The 16,621-nt window shown below is 31.1% G+C and overlaps 1 protein-coding gene across 1 annotated transcript; it reads right to left on the minus strand.

Annotated features, from left to right (window-relative positions):
- Window positions 1–19: 19 nt before the first annotated feature.
- Window positions 20–8,752, minus strand: LOC129315432 (pentatricopeptide repeat-containing protein At4g04790, mitochondrial-like). The gene is made up of 6 exons (XM_054959100.1): window positions 8,357–8,752; window positions 8,102–8,155; window positions 6,703–7,329; window positions 5,998–6,177; window positions 5,410–5,474; window positions 20–1,435 (listed from the first exon to the last, which is right to left on the minus strand). The coding sequence occupies exons 1-6, from the start codon at window positions 8,532–8,534 to the stop codon at window positions 1,292–1,294; spliced, it is 1,248 nt and encodes a 415-aa protein (XP_054815075.1). The 5' UTR covers window positions 8,535–8,752; the 3' UTR covers window positions 20–1,291.
- Window positions 8,753–16,621: the final 7,869 nt, after the last annotated feature.

A 16,621-nucleotide genomic window follows, 5' to 3' on the forward strand; every position in this document is an offset into this window, starting at 1 on the left:
CAAGAGCTAGGCACCTGAATTGGGGAAAGAAAAAGAATTGTCGCAGTCTCCAAACTAGGCCAGGTTATATGCAAAACAAAAACATATTTCGAATAGTAATTGGCACAAGAAGGCAAACACATAGTGCCAAAAGACATACTCCCTCTGTTATATATATATATATATATAACAGAAAAAAACTGTATTATACAATTTAAGAAAAATGGTTAGCCACAATAATTGTATCAAAAAATAAAGAAATTAAACTAAAATACCTTATGTTAATCAACATTAATATGCATTAATTTTTTTTTTATTGATGTAAATTGTGAGGGGTGATTTAAAAAATTTGTAATAATGCTTATTGAAATATGCGATTTTGTTTAAAAAACAAATCAAAAGTGGCATTTTCTCTAACATAAAAACGGAAGGAGTAACAATAACTGCACTTACAAAAGACAAAATTACAACACTTTGGATTAAGGTTCATCATTAACTCTTTCTGGAAACCAAGCTCTCCCTTAATGGAGATCAAATATGAAAGATCAAGTATCATATAAAACATGGAGAAGCATGTTGCAGTAGGTCCAAATATTAATGGCAAGAAAGTCAGGCATTAGTGGAGAGGGTGATGGAGAAAGTCTTGGTTATTTTTTCCTTTGAGATTAATCAATTATTCAAATAATGGTGACCAATGCATTGTATAATGTCATGAAATTTTTATGATTAACTAGAAAAGGAATTATAACACAAGAACATCCAGCCATGTCAATATGATAGCAAAATCAGGGGAAAGACTGATGAAATTATTTATGATCATGATATATTTACAGAAAAATGCTCACATTTTTAAGGGCATATCTTTGTCTTCAAACGTGATGGAATAGGGTTTTATTTATGGCCTCTCTTTGGTGTTCTACACCTGGCTTTTTAGAAGGCAATATGTGTATTTGATGTACAGACAGGTTATAAATCTTTGCTACATTCTTGAGATTTCAAGGCTCAGATTTTTCTTTCTTCTTCTTCTTCCTCTTCTTCATTATTATTATTTTTGCAAGTTTAGGACAATATTTCAATTTTTCTTTCCTCTTCTTTAATTTCTCTCTAATTAATTTTCAGAAAGTATTAAAGAGGAGATACCACATCTATTGGTAGTTTCAAGTCTGGTCTTCAGAGCATGTAAGAACATTAATGGGTACAGTGCACCAAAATGCAAGTCAATGCTGTATGGGTTCTTTAAGAGTTGACAGGATGCTTCTACTATCCTTGCATTTCTTTCCAACTTTCTTTTACTTATAGGCAAGACTTGCAGCTAGTGAGTACCTATCAAACTGTAAGAAGGTTGTACCTTCAATGAGTCGCAGCAGTGCAAAATTAGCTTCTCGTATGATGAGGATGAAGGTGGAACTTTCACTGTCTGGTGCAATTCCTTGAATTTTGAGACAACATCCTCCATCTTTCACCATACCAACAATAGACATAAGGATCGTGCATAATAGAACATTTTTGTGAATAACAGACACTATAGACAATTGTTATACCAAAAAACAAACTGTCATAAGCAACTTTGAGTTTCTTGACATTCATATTCAATGAAGAGGAAGAAGATTCTTGGGAGTTGGGAATGAAAAGGAGAAGATTAAAACAAAAAATCCTTCTGATCAAACAGGTATCATCTACATTCTACAAAATACTAATACTTGACAAAGAAAGTTGTATTGGTTCAAACGTATTTGATACTTGCGTAAAACATGACACAACATTTCAAGTTGCATTTAAACACTATATCTGTCCTATCACATTGCCCATATCATGTTGTGTTCTACATCTGTGACAGTGCAAGTGCTTCCTTAAGGTCCAATAACAAACAAACAAACAACAACAAGCCTTTATCCTTAAGGTCCAATAAATTCTTAATATGGCTTTCAACCACAACATATGTATGGATGTTGATCAATTTGAGCCTAGATACGGCTGGATCATACCAAATCCATCAGTAGATGATACCTCATCTCATTACATTCACACATGATAACATACATGTATGCTTGTCCTTTCCATCTAAAAAGAGTCACTCATATGTTCCAAGATCAAGGAATTGTTCCAAATGTAGATTCTAACAAAACTTAGCAACTAGCAAAATGGATTTAATATAGCATCCATTATGCCACTTTACCTATGTTTACAGACGGTCCCAAGCCCGGTAAAGGAGGGTTGCTTTAAGCCCTCAACAACCAAAATAAAACTTTGTTGAATCTCATATGAATATGGGCAATAGACGCTTTTGTGCTAATGCTAGGTTGTTGCTAGTAAGTAACGTGCTACATGACTAGAATGCAGTGACAAGTGAATTAGAGCCACTACATCAGCACTTGGAGTCAAATGTAGTATTAAATGAACAAGGGCTACCACATTATTCTGAACGAGCGTGGCTAAAGTTAGTTCATTGGGTGAGATCAAATTCAATACTCAGAATGTTAAGACCTTAAATTGTAAATCTATAGGGTGGTAAGAATTATGATTCATAGAAAAATTAATATTTTGTGCCTGCAAGAAATTTAATGGTTTGGTGAACAAGCTAAGGATATTCAAGAGTTCAAGCTTTGGTATACAAGGGAAGTAAGTACACGTAATAGGATGGGTATCATTATTAATAAGGAGTGAAAGAAAAATGTGATAGAAGTTAATAGAATTGGCGACAGATTTATTTTCCTAAAAATGAATGTTGGATGTGAGACTGTCAATATTATTAGTGCTTATGTACCTTAAGCCAGGGCTAAAGCCGATCTTAAAGAATTGTTTTAGGAAGATTTGGATGGGTTGATTCAACGCATACCATAAAGTAAAAAGATCTTTACTGACACTTTAATGGTCATGTCGGGAGAGGCAGGTCATTATACAAGGGTGCATGGTAGTTTTGGTTTTGGGAGCTAAACAATAAAGGATAATTTATTCTTGATTTCTCTTTGATATGTGATTTCAAGATTGCCAACACTTGTTTTAAGAAGAGAGATGAGCATCTAATCACCTACAAAAGTAAAACCTCAAGGTCACATATTGATTTCCTTTGGATAAGAAACACGGATAGAAGATTCTGTAAAAATTATAAAGTGAATCCTAGGCATGCCATAACAACACAACACAAAGTCTTTGTCCTTGATGTGCATATTACGAGTAAAAATCAAACGACTAGTAGTAACTCTGAGGAGTACGTGGTGACAATTAGCAGGTAAGAAGCGAAAAATTTTCAAGCAAAATCTTTCGACACAAGAAATTTGGAAGTCTCAGGAAAATGCTAATATCTTGTGAGGGGATATGGTTAAGAAGGTAAGGAAGGTTGCCACAAAAGTTTTGGGAAAATCAAAAGGTATTGGTTCAACAGATAAAGGGTCTTGGTGGTGATTCATACAGGAAAAAGCCAAACATAAGAAGGAGTGCTTTAAAGCTATTTGTGCAATAATGATGAAAATTAGGAAAGATATCGTATGGCCAAAAAGAAAACTAAGAAAGTTGCAAGTGAAACTCGTTCTAGAGCATTTGAAAAGTTTCATAATGGTCTTAAGACAAAGGATGAAGAACGAAAAATTTATAAGATTGTTAAAAGTAAGGAAAGAAAATCAAAAGATCTGGAACGAGTAAGGTGCATAAAGGACGAAGAGGGAAGAGTTGTGGTCATAGATGGTGATATTAAAAACAAATGGAGAACCTACTTTTCCAAACTTTTAATGATAGAGGGGACTCGTCTAGTAACTTGGAGAATTTAGTAACTTGTGAAGGAGAACAAAATTTGTCATTTTATCAAAGGATACACAATAGTGAGATAAAAGAAGCTTTTAACAAAATGGCAAATGATACAGCCAATGAACCTGATTGTATCCTATTGAAGTGTGGAAATGTTTAGGTGAAGAAGGGATGAGATGGCTAACTAAATTATTTAATGAAATCTTACGATCCAAGAAAATAACTGACAATTAGAGGAGAAGCATCTTAATTCCTATTTACAGAAATAAAAGGGATATTCAAAATTATGCTAACTACAGATAGATTAAACTTATGAATCATACAATAAAATTGTAGGAAAGAGTGATTAAGCATAGATTGATATTAGAGACTAGTATTTTTTATAATCAGTTTGGCTTCATGCCAGGAAAGGTAGCTACAAAAATGATTTATCTACTAAAGGAATTATTGAAAGAGTATCGATACAAAAGTAAAAATTTGCACACGGTTTTCATTGATTTGAAAAAAACTTATCAAGAGAAGTATTTTGAAAAGCTTTGGAAAAGAAGGGAGTCCAAGTTGCCTATATTAGAGTTATATAAGATATGTATGAGAGGGACATTTGGCGGTGAAATAAAGGACTTTCCTATAACAATTGAATTACATCAAGGGTTATCTTTGAGTCCTTATTTGTTTGACTTAGTCCTAGATGTTTTGACTAAGCATATTCAAGATGAAATTCTCACATGCATGCTTTTTGTAAATGCTATAGTTTTTATTACGGAGACAAGAGAAGAAATTAACTGTAAACTTGAGTTATACAGAGTTATGGAGGAGGACATTAAAGTCAAAAGATTTTCACTTTAGTAAGAGTAAGACAGAATATTTATATTGTAATTTTGATAAAAGGTCAGTCAATAATAATTTGAAAGTGACATTGGGAGACTAGATTATATCTCAAGTGAAAAAATTTAGAAACTTGAGAGTTATTATTTAACATGATCGGGATATTGCACATGGGATACAAGTTAAGTGGTTTAATTGGAGAAAGACTAAAAGGATCATTTGTGATCATAAGGTACCTAATAAATTTAAAAAGAAGTTTTATCGAACTATTATAAGATCAACTATGTTATATGATAGTAAATGTTGGACTGTAATGGGACAACAAAAGCACAAAGTTGGAATAGCAGATATGAAAATGTTGAGATAGACATGCGGAAATACACATAAAGATAAAATCCAAAATAAGTGCATATAAGAAAAAACGAGCATAGCATTTATTGAGAGGAAAATGGTAGAAAATCATTTGAAATGTTTTGGACATGTACAAAGAAGATCATGGACAAGCACTAGTGAGATGAGTGGAATAAATAGTTTTGAGCCCTATTAAGAGAAATGGAGAGATAAAGAGAATACTCATAGAAGTTGTTGACCAAGACTTCTTAGTTAATAACATTCATAAAAGTTTGGTAAATGATAAAGCACAATAATATTGTACAATCTATGATGTTAACCCCACCTAATGAGATAAGACTTATTGTTGTTGTATAGCATCTAGCATGCAAAGTCTGAAGTAACATTATCAAAAATAAAAATAAAACTAAAAGCATAGTTCTGTAATGAAACAAACTGCATGTGTTCAGAAGTACCTCGTGGTTTTCCAGTCTTAAATGCTGTACAACAAGAACTAAATGAAACTTCACTCACCGCTAAATTTGGCATGCTGACAGCATACCTAGCAATGAAGTTTGTGATATTATCTGCTTCATGATCTGCATTATTTCAGGAAATATTATTAAAACACATTCAAGGCACAATTATTTATTCAGATTGGATTTCTGAACTTTTGCAGAATCACAAACCATGCAATAGCAATCTAATTGCATATTGGACGACAATTAAAAAAAACATAATTCACTTCAATTCCAGCCACAATGAAACTTCACAATATAATAAAAAATTGACAACAAATGCCAATTTTTTCCCTTCCCTGCATGGAAATTGATGAAGCCTTTGAAGCACAATTTATGACAGTGAATAAAAAAAAAACATAACATTAACATGATTTGACAGATAAAAAGAACATATACAAAATACTTTTCTTCTTTTTAAAACGGAATTAGATTGTGGGCTTGTGCTTTACATAAAGTCTGAGGTGAGCCATATTATTCATGGCTTATGAATAGTGAATTTTTTTTTTTAATAAATTTTATGTTATGTATAATATAGTTATGCAACCTCTAACAGCATCCATACAGGTGTTTACAGGGATATATAATATCATCATCATCATACCACACATTTTGAAATCCAAAAGGAACTTCTCTGCAACAGGTTCCAACAGTAGTTTTCCTAATGATTGAAATATCTTCGCTTTAGATTCTGCAGATGAAAGCTTTTTTATGTCTACAATTTCCAACACTTGCAAAATATCCTTCTTCCGATCACTTTCACAGAGAGCCAATAAATAATTTTCTGCAACACAAGTTGAATCCAGTCAGTGTCCATACTCCTATTACATGAAACAAAATTTCTACCATAACTGGCAGTCAAGATGAACAAAAGGTAGCATTATGTTTATACTTATGAAACATTGCCAGATTCACAGATTTTGAGACACATGCCAGCACAGACATGCACTATTAATCAGCAAGATGCTGGCAACGTGCTTTGAATACAATTTGGAAGAATTTGTGCTTTCTCACAATGTTTCTGATAGAGGTCAGATCATTCAGATAAATGATAAATCTATTGATTACAACACAATAACATAAAACAATCATGCTGGTGCAGTTCTCCACAAAGTTCACGTTACCCAAAACCCCACTGCATGCGTAACAGAACAAAAACACCATGAAAACATCATCCTTACTTCTATGCTTAATCCAAAACCTCCGGTGAGATCGTCGCTTCTTTTAAAAACCTGAGCTAGATATTTGAATTGACTACTGTTAAACAAGTAACAACATATCAATGTACATGAAAAACGGATTCACCTACCTCGTAATTCTGAAGTGTCTGCACCATCATTGTTTGCAATATAGGCACAAGCATCTCGAATCTTTTCTTTATTATTAACTCTTAACCAGAGCATCATTTCATAGTAACCCAATCTTGAAATTGAGCTGGGAATTTTGTCTTTAATCATGTCAGTAAAAAACTGAAATTCTTCTACCATGCCCATTTCTATTATATGCAAAAGAAGTGGGCGATAAGTTTTCTCTTCAAGCTGAAAACCTTGTTCCCTCATTGATTTTAAGATGCTAAACACCTTGGCCATTTCTTCCATTGCAATTTCCTCATTTTCAGCCTCTCTAGCCTTATCTATGCATATTCCTATCAGTACATTGTAATCTTTCACACCTAGCTCTCGTCCCAACTTATGGAACAACTTAAGCACAGCTTCTGCTCCCAGTTTATCAGCACAAGACACAAGTAACTTGCCAAAACGTTTTGATTGTTTGGATTCAAACATACAATTTCGTTTCTTTTCACGAGAAAACTCTTTCCGCTTCAGAGATATTGTACTATGAGACATGTTCATCAAGTGTGATATATCTGACATTTTTTCCAAATCTTTTGCATTGTCAAATTCCCCTGGTTCAGGTCTGTAGTCTGACTGACCAGCTGCAAAAAAGAAACTATGCACTGATATAACTAATCTCTTAGAGAAGAAAAAGTTTACAAATTAGAGGTGGGAAGATATGAAAAAAATGCATAAGCCAATGCAGATTTTTGTCGCCTTGCTAAATAAATACTTTTCATAGAAGATAATTTTGTAGTTCACCCATAATGAAAAATTGTGAGGGAAAAACAAAGCTCTTTCCAGTGATTTTAACTGCTAAAGTTAGGCATTCTTTCTAACAATCCTAACACTGGATAGAAAAAAAGTTCTCCAGAAGCACGAACTTTAAATCTTACATCCCTTATACTGTCAAGATGACCATGAGAATTTCGAATGTGAAAACCCAACACTTGCAGGAAAACATGAGGAGAAATTATGAGTCCGTGTGCCAAAATACAGAGCTTTCTCAATTTTTATTTCTTGTTAGTAGGGGCCAATCCAGGAACATTTCTTACTCTCTCCAGTCTTTATTATAGGATACTTTTAATCATTTCATACATATTTTCTTGATATAATAAAAAATGAGACATACTTTTTTTACCCCTAATTTTAAGTCATGATACAACTATATTAAACATGTTTACGTTAAGAAATAATAAAATTGAAAAACATGATTTAGTTATTACAAAGTGTCATACATTTTAGACAGAAAATTATTTAAGGTTTCCTACAAATAAGATCCGAGGGAGAGTTTTTTTTTTTTTTTTTTTGAAGGGGGGTTGGGGGAGCAAAACTTAATGGAAAACTTGAAACCATACGTTAAATTCAACATACACTTACAGTCCAATATTGAATGGATTCGCTTATACACCATACTAGGCAGATCCTCTGCAAAACCAGAAATAAAGATGAATTGCCCAAAAATACAGAGACAGACAATAGTATGGTAAGTGTGAAAACAAAAGGCACAGACAAATATATTTTGCACATTGACCATAAAAAAGTAGTACTAGTATTATAATGCAGACCAGTTCTGGCTTACCCAGAACTGGCTTATCGTGCACATTTATAATCAAGGAGTTAATGTACCTGAGTCAGATGCTTGCTTAAACCTGAGGCTTGAGAGTGCACAATCACTGTAGAGTTTCGAATTGAAGTTTTTAGAGAAGGGTTTGCTTAGAAGAGAATATTTGAATGTGCTAGAGTTTCCTGCTGAACGTATGAGTGTGCTCAGAGCGCTAAGGGTTTTAGGTTTGGAGGCGCACATCTTTGCTTGAGCGGATTAGTTTGCTTTCTATGTTGAATTCTGCTCCTCCCCCTTTCTTATCCCTTAATTTCTTCTCCCTGAAACTCGCAAATCGTTGAGATGCTTTGAGATGAAAGCTCAATGAATTCCTCCGACTACAAAGCCGCAGCACGCACAGGCACAGCCATCGTGAACCTGGTTTCGGTGCTCATCAAACGCGGGCTCATCACTCACTGCAATAAGATCTCCAAATCAGATTTAAATTTTGGTTATAAAAATTATAAAATAATTTTAATAATTTTTTTATTTTTAATTTTATCTAAATTTAATTTGGAGGTTCCATTTCACGTTAAACTAGGCTCATATTCCAAGCGTTGCACGAAGTTGACATGACACAATTGAGTGAATTGGTTGATACTATGTTGATTTAAAAATATAAAATATTTTTAATTAAATTTTATTTTTTAATAAAGTAATTATTTATTTTTAAATTAACTCTATCTTTTTATATTTACTTTCTACTAATTACCCTACGATAAATATGAATTCATTATTAATAGGGACACTTTTAAAAAAATAATGATTACATCTCAAAAGATTAAAAATACTTATATTTTTAAACATCCAACTCCTTAAAAAATATCTTATATTTTTAAAATATTGTTTGATTCGGGGGGTGGGAGGGAAAATTTTAAAATTTCCCCTCCCCCTCTTCTCCAAAACCTTCCCCCTCAAATTGAGAGGAGCTCTCCTCTCCTCCCCTTCCCTCCCCCCTCCTCTTCTCCCCTTCCTTCATCTCCTCCCCTCCTCTTGAACCAAACGAAGCTTAAATGTAAAGAGTACGACATTTTTAATTTTAAAAGTTAATAAAAAATGTCATTTTTTTATATTTTCTTATCAAAAGCATAAAATTGGCCAGAGCCAATTGAATGGATTGAGTGACACTTTAACATTTTGAATACTAAAATTTAATTAATAATGCCATCTTAGATTTTCTTATCAAAATGAAGTTTTTTAAAAAGATAATTTCTAAAAGATGGAAATAATATAATTATTGATGGTGTCTTTAATTTTTTTCTGCTTAATTTTAATTATTATTTGGATTCATGTTTATAGAGTACTTTCATGAAAATTATCACTTTATTGTTAAGGTGAAAAAATGAATGAATGTTTTTATTTTGTTTTATTTTTTTAATTGAACACATTTTGTTAAAGAATAATAGAGACTCTCTAGGTATAGCTCATATTATACTATTATTTTTATTTAATAAAAAATTTAATATTATTTTTTTTATTTTTTTCATATTATACTATTGATTAATTAATAATATCTCTAATTATTAATATTATTATAGAATTTAAAATGTTATTGAAGCCAATTCTAATTATTGAAGGTAAAGGTAGGTGATATTGAAGCCAATTCTCTTAGAAATTATATATATATATATATATATATAAACTTATATCTATTTGTAAGCATGAGCTTATCACATATATATATGTGTGTGTGTGTGTGTGTGTGTGTGTGTGTGTGTGATAAGCTCATGCTTACAAATAGATATAAGTTTGAGAAATAGATCAAAAGCGTCAAAGAATGCAAGACAATAATTTAAGAAATAGGTGAAATGTATGATCCATTCATAAAATAAAGTCAAAAGAAGCACGCTACTGTATGAAGTGCCATATACTAAATATAAACCATGATGTGTAATAGATCATTGACATAAAAAGGGGCGAGAAAGGGGGAAAAAACACTCCTAAGTAGCAGGGATACAAAATAATGCCTGCACAAAAGCTTGAATTCTAAAGGGGTGCCCAAAAATGATTTTCAAGGAATAGGAGATCATTTCTCCTTTTTGATGAATGAAGGATTCTCAATAGCACTAAATGTTGGAGTACATAAATCAGTAGCAATTTCAAGGTCACTAATGTTCAAACTTGGCCTCTTTTTGAGATTCTCTTCACCAGTTGAAATGCTATCAAGAGTGGCTAACTCTACTTCATCGAAAACTCTTGTTGGAACCAGATGATCCAATAGCAGTAGGTATAGAAGTATTATTTTTGGATATTGTTTTTGGTGGCTATTGTTTAATGATTAAGAAGAATAAAGTAGGTTGTAGATAATTGGATAACTTTAGAAGAAATGACCAACAAGAGAAAAAAGAAGACCTTATGTTTTTCAAGGTTCAAGATAGTAGAAGTTTGGTAGAAAAAATATTATAAGAAGCTAGACCACATAGGGTTGTTTGACTATATTAATACCATAGGTGAGAAAGATTTAAAAAAAACATGTTGAAACCCATCCAATTGTAAAAGTGAATTTGTCAAGTATCTCATGAACTTTACGATATTCGGAGAAGCTTATAATAACAAAACATTGATAGATGTTGAAGTCATAAAAATTCAACCTCATAATCATTTCCCTGCCAATTAGCACATCCAAAATTATTGGAAAAGAACCTGCCCTACTTTTTTTGTAAGAGAAAATCATAATAACATGTGTTTGAAAAAATATAAATAGGGAAAATCTTTAATGGTTAAAGATCATCATATTTTCAATAGATATAACATATATAAACTGACTTATAAATATAAAATATGGGTATGAAATCACCAACTAGCATGTAAGTTGCAAGAAGATCTGCAATACCATCTGAGAGGTTGGGCTCAACCTGCATGAACACAAGAATGATAAATAATAGATGCAAATTCTAATTCAAATTAACATTTTATTATTCGAAAACTGCTAATAGAATAGAAATTTGACTCATACTGTATTAAAGACCTTATTTGATTATATTTTCTTAGTAAACAATATGCCTTAAATAATTGAAAAGCATTGTAATATGCCTTAAATAAGTATCCCAAACTAATTGAAAAGCAACAAAATGATATTTAAGTAAACAAAATGAAACAATAGAATGATGATGGTGAGGTTCACCTTTCTTTCTTGATAAATCAAGGATTCTCAATGCAGCTATGGCGGTAAAACAAACTTGAGACCTATAATAATAAAATAAAGTTGATTGTGCAAAATAAAGCAAACCAGTCCTAAAACATGAAATATTTTGATAAAGTAAACATATTGAGGGTGAGGATTCAATCCCTAATTGCTTTCAAATGTATTGTAACAAATTCATTGCTTTTGTATAATGCCTAAATAGAATGTAAAAGAACTTGATTTTGGCCGATTTGATAACACAAAGGCAATTGAAAAAACAAAAACTTAAATAGTTGAGACTGTCGACTATGGCAGTAAAATAAAATTGATTATACAAAATGAAACAAACTAGTCCTAAAACATGAAATATTTTGATAAAGAAAATAAATTGAGGACGAGGATTCAACCCCTAATTGTTGATCTTAAAAAAGTAATGAAGGATTTGTGAGGCATAAAACACCCAGCACCGGCAATCGTCCAAAGAGTGGATACGAAACGAACTACAATGCGTTTGAAGAAGAGTGACAAAAATGAGGACTACCCAAAACAAATTGAAACTTATATTGAAATTTTTGTAAAGCTGATTCTAAAATGGAATTGTTGGAATAGGCATTGGGAATATGGGTAGGCGTAAAACAGTTGAATTAATGCCTCCCATTTGGAATGAGGAATGACAAAACGCTTGAAGAGAATGGGTAAGATCCTGTACATGAATAAATCAATTGAACCAATTGCGTGGGAGAATTAAAATTTAACTTAAGTAAATTGACCAATGGAAATAAATATATGCTGACCAATCAGTGGCCTCCTATAACTTTTATTAATATATATTGATTGGATCCTTCAAATTAAATTTAAATCACATTAAAAATAAAAAATTATTAAAATTATTTACAATGTTTTATTTTAATAAATATAATATATGATAATATTTTAAATTTAAATCATTTAAAAAATTTAAATGATATAAATCTCATCGTAATAATGAGCTGAAAAGTTGATTCCAACCTTCGTGCTTGCTATTTTTCCCCCTCCAGTCAAATTACTCTGTACACCTCACGCCCTCGAAATATTGTAAAAAAAATAATAATGATAACTATACATGCATATAATTCTGTTTTGCAGGCTTTTAAAAACTTTTGATGATGACCTTAGGTTTTGGGCGAAAAACTAATGACCCACTTTTAACAATTTTTTTTTAAGATTGTTCACATGTATTTTTTTATTTTAAGTAACCAGAGTTTATTTTCTTGTGCGATGTACGGGAAAATTAAAAAAGAAGAAGAAGAAAATCACATCAACCTATTGTAATTAAAATACCAAACTTCAAATGGCACAATAATTATAAACACACGTGTTACTAGAACTAACTCACTTTTCAGGCAAAAAAAAAAAAAAAAACTAACTCATTTTGCTAAACCTAACTTTTGTTAACATTTTTTTTAGATTTTTTCATAGGCATATACATTTTTATATGAAATTTTATTTGTTTTTTATGAGAATTTTTTTTACTTGTTCTATGTTAACGCCATATTATTTAAAAAAATATTACTTTTGATTTTTGTACTTTGTTTGAAATTTGATTTAAATTTTTATTTTTTTATTTCAGTTTCTATATTTTCTTTATCTATAACATTAATTTCTATTTTCAAAAGAACATTAATGTGGCACAAAGAGCACTAGAATTGTTGACGTGTCTATTAACACCGTAAAATTGTGATAATTTGCTAAACTAGCGTTGAAATGGATTTTTTAATCGCCTAATAATTATTTTTAAAAGCTACACCATTTTTTTTTTGCCTCAAAAAAGGTTAACTAGAGTTAAAAGTACAGGGTGAGTTGAATCCAAGTCAGTCTTTTTTTTATCTAATGTAGCTCTTTTAATTTATTTTACTAATTAAAAAGTCAATTTCTACATCAATTTTATGTTCAATGGAAACAAAGTATAGAGACTTGAAATAAAAAAAATGCAAAAACCTAAATCAAAATACAACTATTAGATAAATGGACAATTAATCAACAATACACGCAATAAAAAGAATGAAACAAACCAAATTTGAATAATTTATCCATCTTATAGATTGAGACAAGCATTAGATAACCAAAAAATAAGTTTTTATGTGCAAATAAATTAATAATCAATAAATTAGTAAAATTAATTGATGGCAAAAAGTAAAATAAAAATAATAATTTTGTTATATTCATAAATAATCATTAATAATACTTACATGTTTGAAAATTACAAGCATAGCAAATCGACAATATAACCACGAGTTACATAAATGAAAAGAATAAAATAAAGAAAGAAGAAATAAGTTTGAAAGTGAAGGAAGTTGGAAAAAGAAAAAAGAAAAAAAAAAGAAAAAATAAATTTGACAACCAAGGATTGAAGAAGAATAAAACAAAATAAATAATTTCAACAATTTATAAAGAAACACTGAAAGATGATTGACAACCACAAGCATACCAAATCAATAAAAAGGGAGATGAGAAAGGAATAGAACGAAAATGATAAAACATTTTTAACCAAGCCATTGATTAATTCAAATTTAACCGCTTTCAGTCCAATTTTAGTATGTAGTAAGCAGTGACTCTTCTCCCCCAACCAAGCTCTTTTTTTAATTATTAGTTTTCTCAATAATAATTTTTTTGGCGAGAAAAAAATTAATGATACTAAAAATTTCTTTCTTTATTTTAAAAATTTATTTAGTAATTTAATTATTTGATGTCGATAAAATTAATCTTGTGTGTAATTTATATATAGAAATGTAATTACTTATTTGTTATCGTGGAATGGAAAGTAATATATTGTAGTGCTTGAATTGTCTTTACTGGAGTTCATTGTGATTTTTTTTTTTTTTGGGTCAAGAGTTCATTGTGATCTTTTAAAATCATTTCTTGGACTGAGTTTAAGGAAAAAGCAAGCATCATGCTTGTTCTCAACATCTAATTGTCTGCTTGTTGGAGTTAATCAGTTAATAAAGAATGTGCTATAGATTTTTACCCCTTCTTACTCCCATCCATCCTTTTTATAAGCACATATTAATTAATAATTTTAATTAAATCAAGGAAGATAGTTAAAGCTAATTATTTCTTATAAAATTTCAAAATTACTCTCAGTAAAAGTCATTGGATAGAGGTGTTTGTTTAATTAGTTAAAAAGTTGTATAGGCAGTTAAGAATATTAAGTGACAAAAATTAGGATTAAAGATAAAAATGTCATAATTTTTTTTTTTGCAAGAGATATTTGATATTTTAGATTTTTTTATAAAGCAATGTCAACTTCAAACTTCTTTTTTTTTTTGGCCAAAAAAGAAAGCCTATTTTATTAATTACAAAAAAATTAAAATACATACAATGATAGTTGAAGTCAAAAAAAAAAATAAAATAAAAACCTACAAATATAACCTAACACACACAAAAAACTCACCAAAAAAAAATAAAACCAAACACAAAAATACAATAATCATGTCAAACAAATAAAAATGAAAAAAAGGCAAAGAAACAAATTAATTAATCAATTCCTGTTTTGAACAACTTAGAGTTGTAACTTTATCAAGATTTAACATATGAGTTAAGATAAATAGAGGTGAGATCATCACGCCAACCAGATTGATCTTCCTTTTAGCATTACCTGCAAAAAAGTTTGCAGCCTTGTTACAATTTCGGTTAACTAAGGAAAAAACAAGTCTTCACAAACTTAAAAAAAAAAAAAATGCAACATTACCTTGCAGTTAATCTAGACTCACCGTTAAATATAAACAATAAATATACATCCCCAGTCAAATTCAAACGTATTCCCTTTCTCCCCCTCTCCCCCCCTCTCTGCTGTCTCCCCCCTTCTGTTTCTCACCCTCTTCTGCAAGACTGCAACAAGAACATAAACTGATATACCTCCGTGAAGTCAGGTCCGTGCATTCTTGTGCCCCGACGCAAGATCCGCCCTGTGTTCATTTAACCATTCATTCCTACGCTTGTTCGTCGTTCTCAGCCACGCTGGTCCAAGTCTCTCTCGGACTAGCATCTGATATCATCCCAAACGCATATTTCTTCCCTCGGTCGCTGAAGCTCGGACCCATACGCCAACCCAAACGTATTTGTACCACCCCGTTTTTGCGTAATCCCCGCCGGTCGTCTCTGTGCTACGTGAACTTGACCGGAGTCGCGTACAGACATTGGCCCCCCACCATTACATTGCCCGGCAGCTCTGTAACTAGCTATTTGCTAGATTTAAATTTCTATTTGTATTGCTATCAAATTTGTATGCTGCGCTGAGGAAGCGGGATGATGTGAGAAAAGTGAGGCAGAGGATGAAGGGGATTGGCCTTCCAAAAGATGAAGGTTGCCGCTGGATTGAGGTAGGAGGTCAAGTGTATAGATTCTTGTTGGGATGCATCACTGTCGCATTCGAAGAAGATTGGGCAGACATGGGTGAAGTTGAGAATATGCAAAATTTGATACAAACCTGACACAAGTTATGTCCTTCATGAACCGGAAGAAGATGAGAAAGATTGAGAGACCATGGGGTCAGAGAAGAAGAAGAGAGAGAAGAAGTCAGGGAACACGTGTAAATTTGATTGTGGAAGAACAACAACTCAGGGAGGACGCATGTACATTTATTGGTCAAAGATTAAGGGTCAACATATATCTACTCAGAAGTGGGGTAATGCCGTATGCCTTTGTTAAAAAATATAAATTATTTTTAATTAAATTTTATTTTTTAATAATATAGTTATTTACTTTAAAATTAACTCTATCTTTTTATAAATATTTTATAATAAATATAAAATTATTATCTTAAAAAAATATATATATTACATTTTAAAAGATTAAAAATATTTTAAATTTTTAAACATTCAATTTTTCAAAAAATATTTTATATTTTTAAATGATGAGGGTACCATATTTTAAAATTTTGAGATAACATTGCTTTGAATAAAAGTTAAAGATATCAAGTGTAGCTTGTGAAAATTTTTTAAGATATTTTTGCTATTTAACTCAAAATTTTATTGTTTAAACAAAATATATTATATCAAGGAAATAAACATGTGGAAGGCCTATATAATAAGGACTAAATGGAGCAATTTATTAGCTTGGAATGAAGGATAAGGATTGATTAGGATCCCATTAGATACTTCAAGAAGTGAAGTCTGCTGAAAGAAAGATA

Source organism: Prosopis cineraria, unplaced genomic scaffold (genome assembly GCF_029017545.1).
Source record: "Prosopis cineraria cultivar Desert tree isolate PC_DT_omini unplaced genomic scaffold, ASM2901754v1 PC7, whole genome shotgun sequence".
Taxonomy (NCBI): domain Eukaryota; kingdom Viridiplantae; phylum Streptophyta; class Magnoliopsida; order Fabales; family Fabaceae; genus Prosopis; species Prosopis cineraria.

Excerpts from the sequence above, each read along its gene's own strand:
- LOC129315432 (XM_054959100.1), bottom strand. The coding sequence starts at position 8,534 with ATGTGCGCCTCCAAACCTAAAACCCTTAGCGCTCTGAGCACACTCATA. Across the intron at positions 5,475-5,997 it reads TTTGGATTTCAAAATGTGTG|ATCATGAAGCAGATAATATC; the intron begins GTATGATGATGA and ends GAAATAATGCAG. Across the intron at positions 1,436-5,409 it reads TCAGCATGCCAAATTTAGCG|ATGGAGGATGTTGTCTCAAA; the intron begins GTGAGTGAAGTT and ends GTATGGTGAAAG.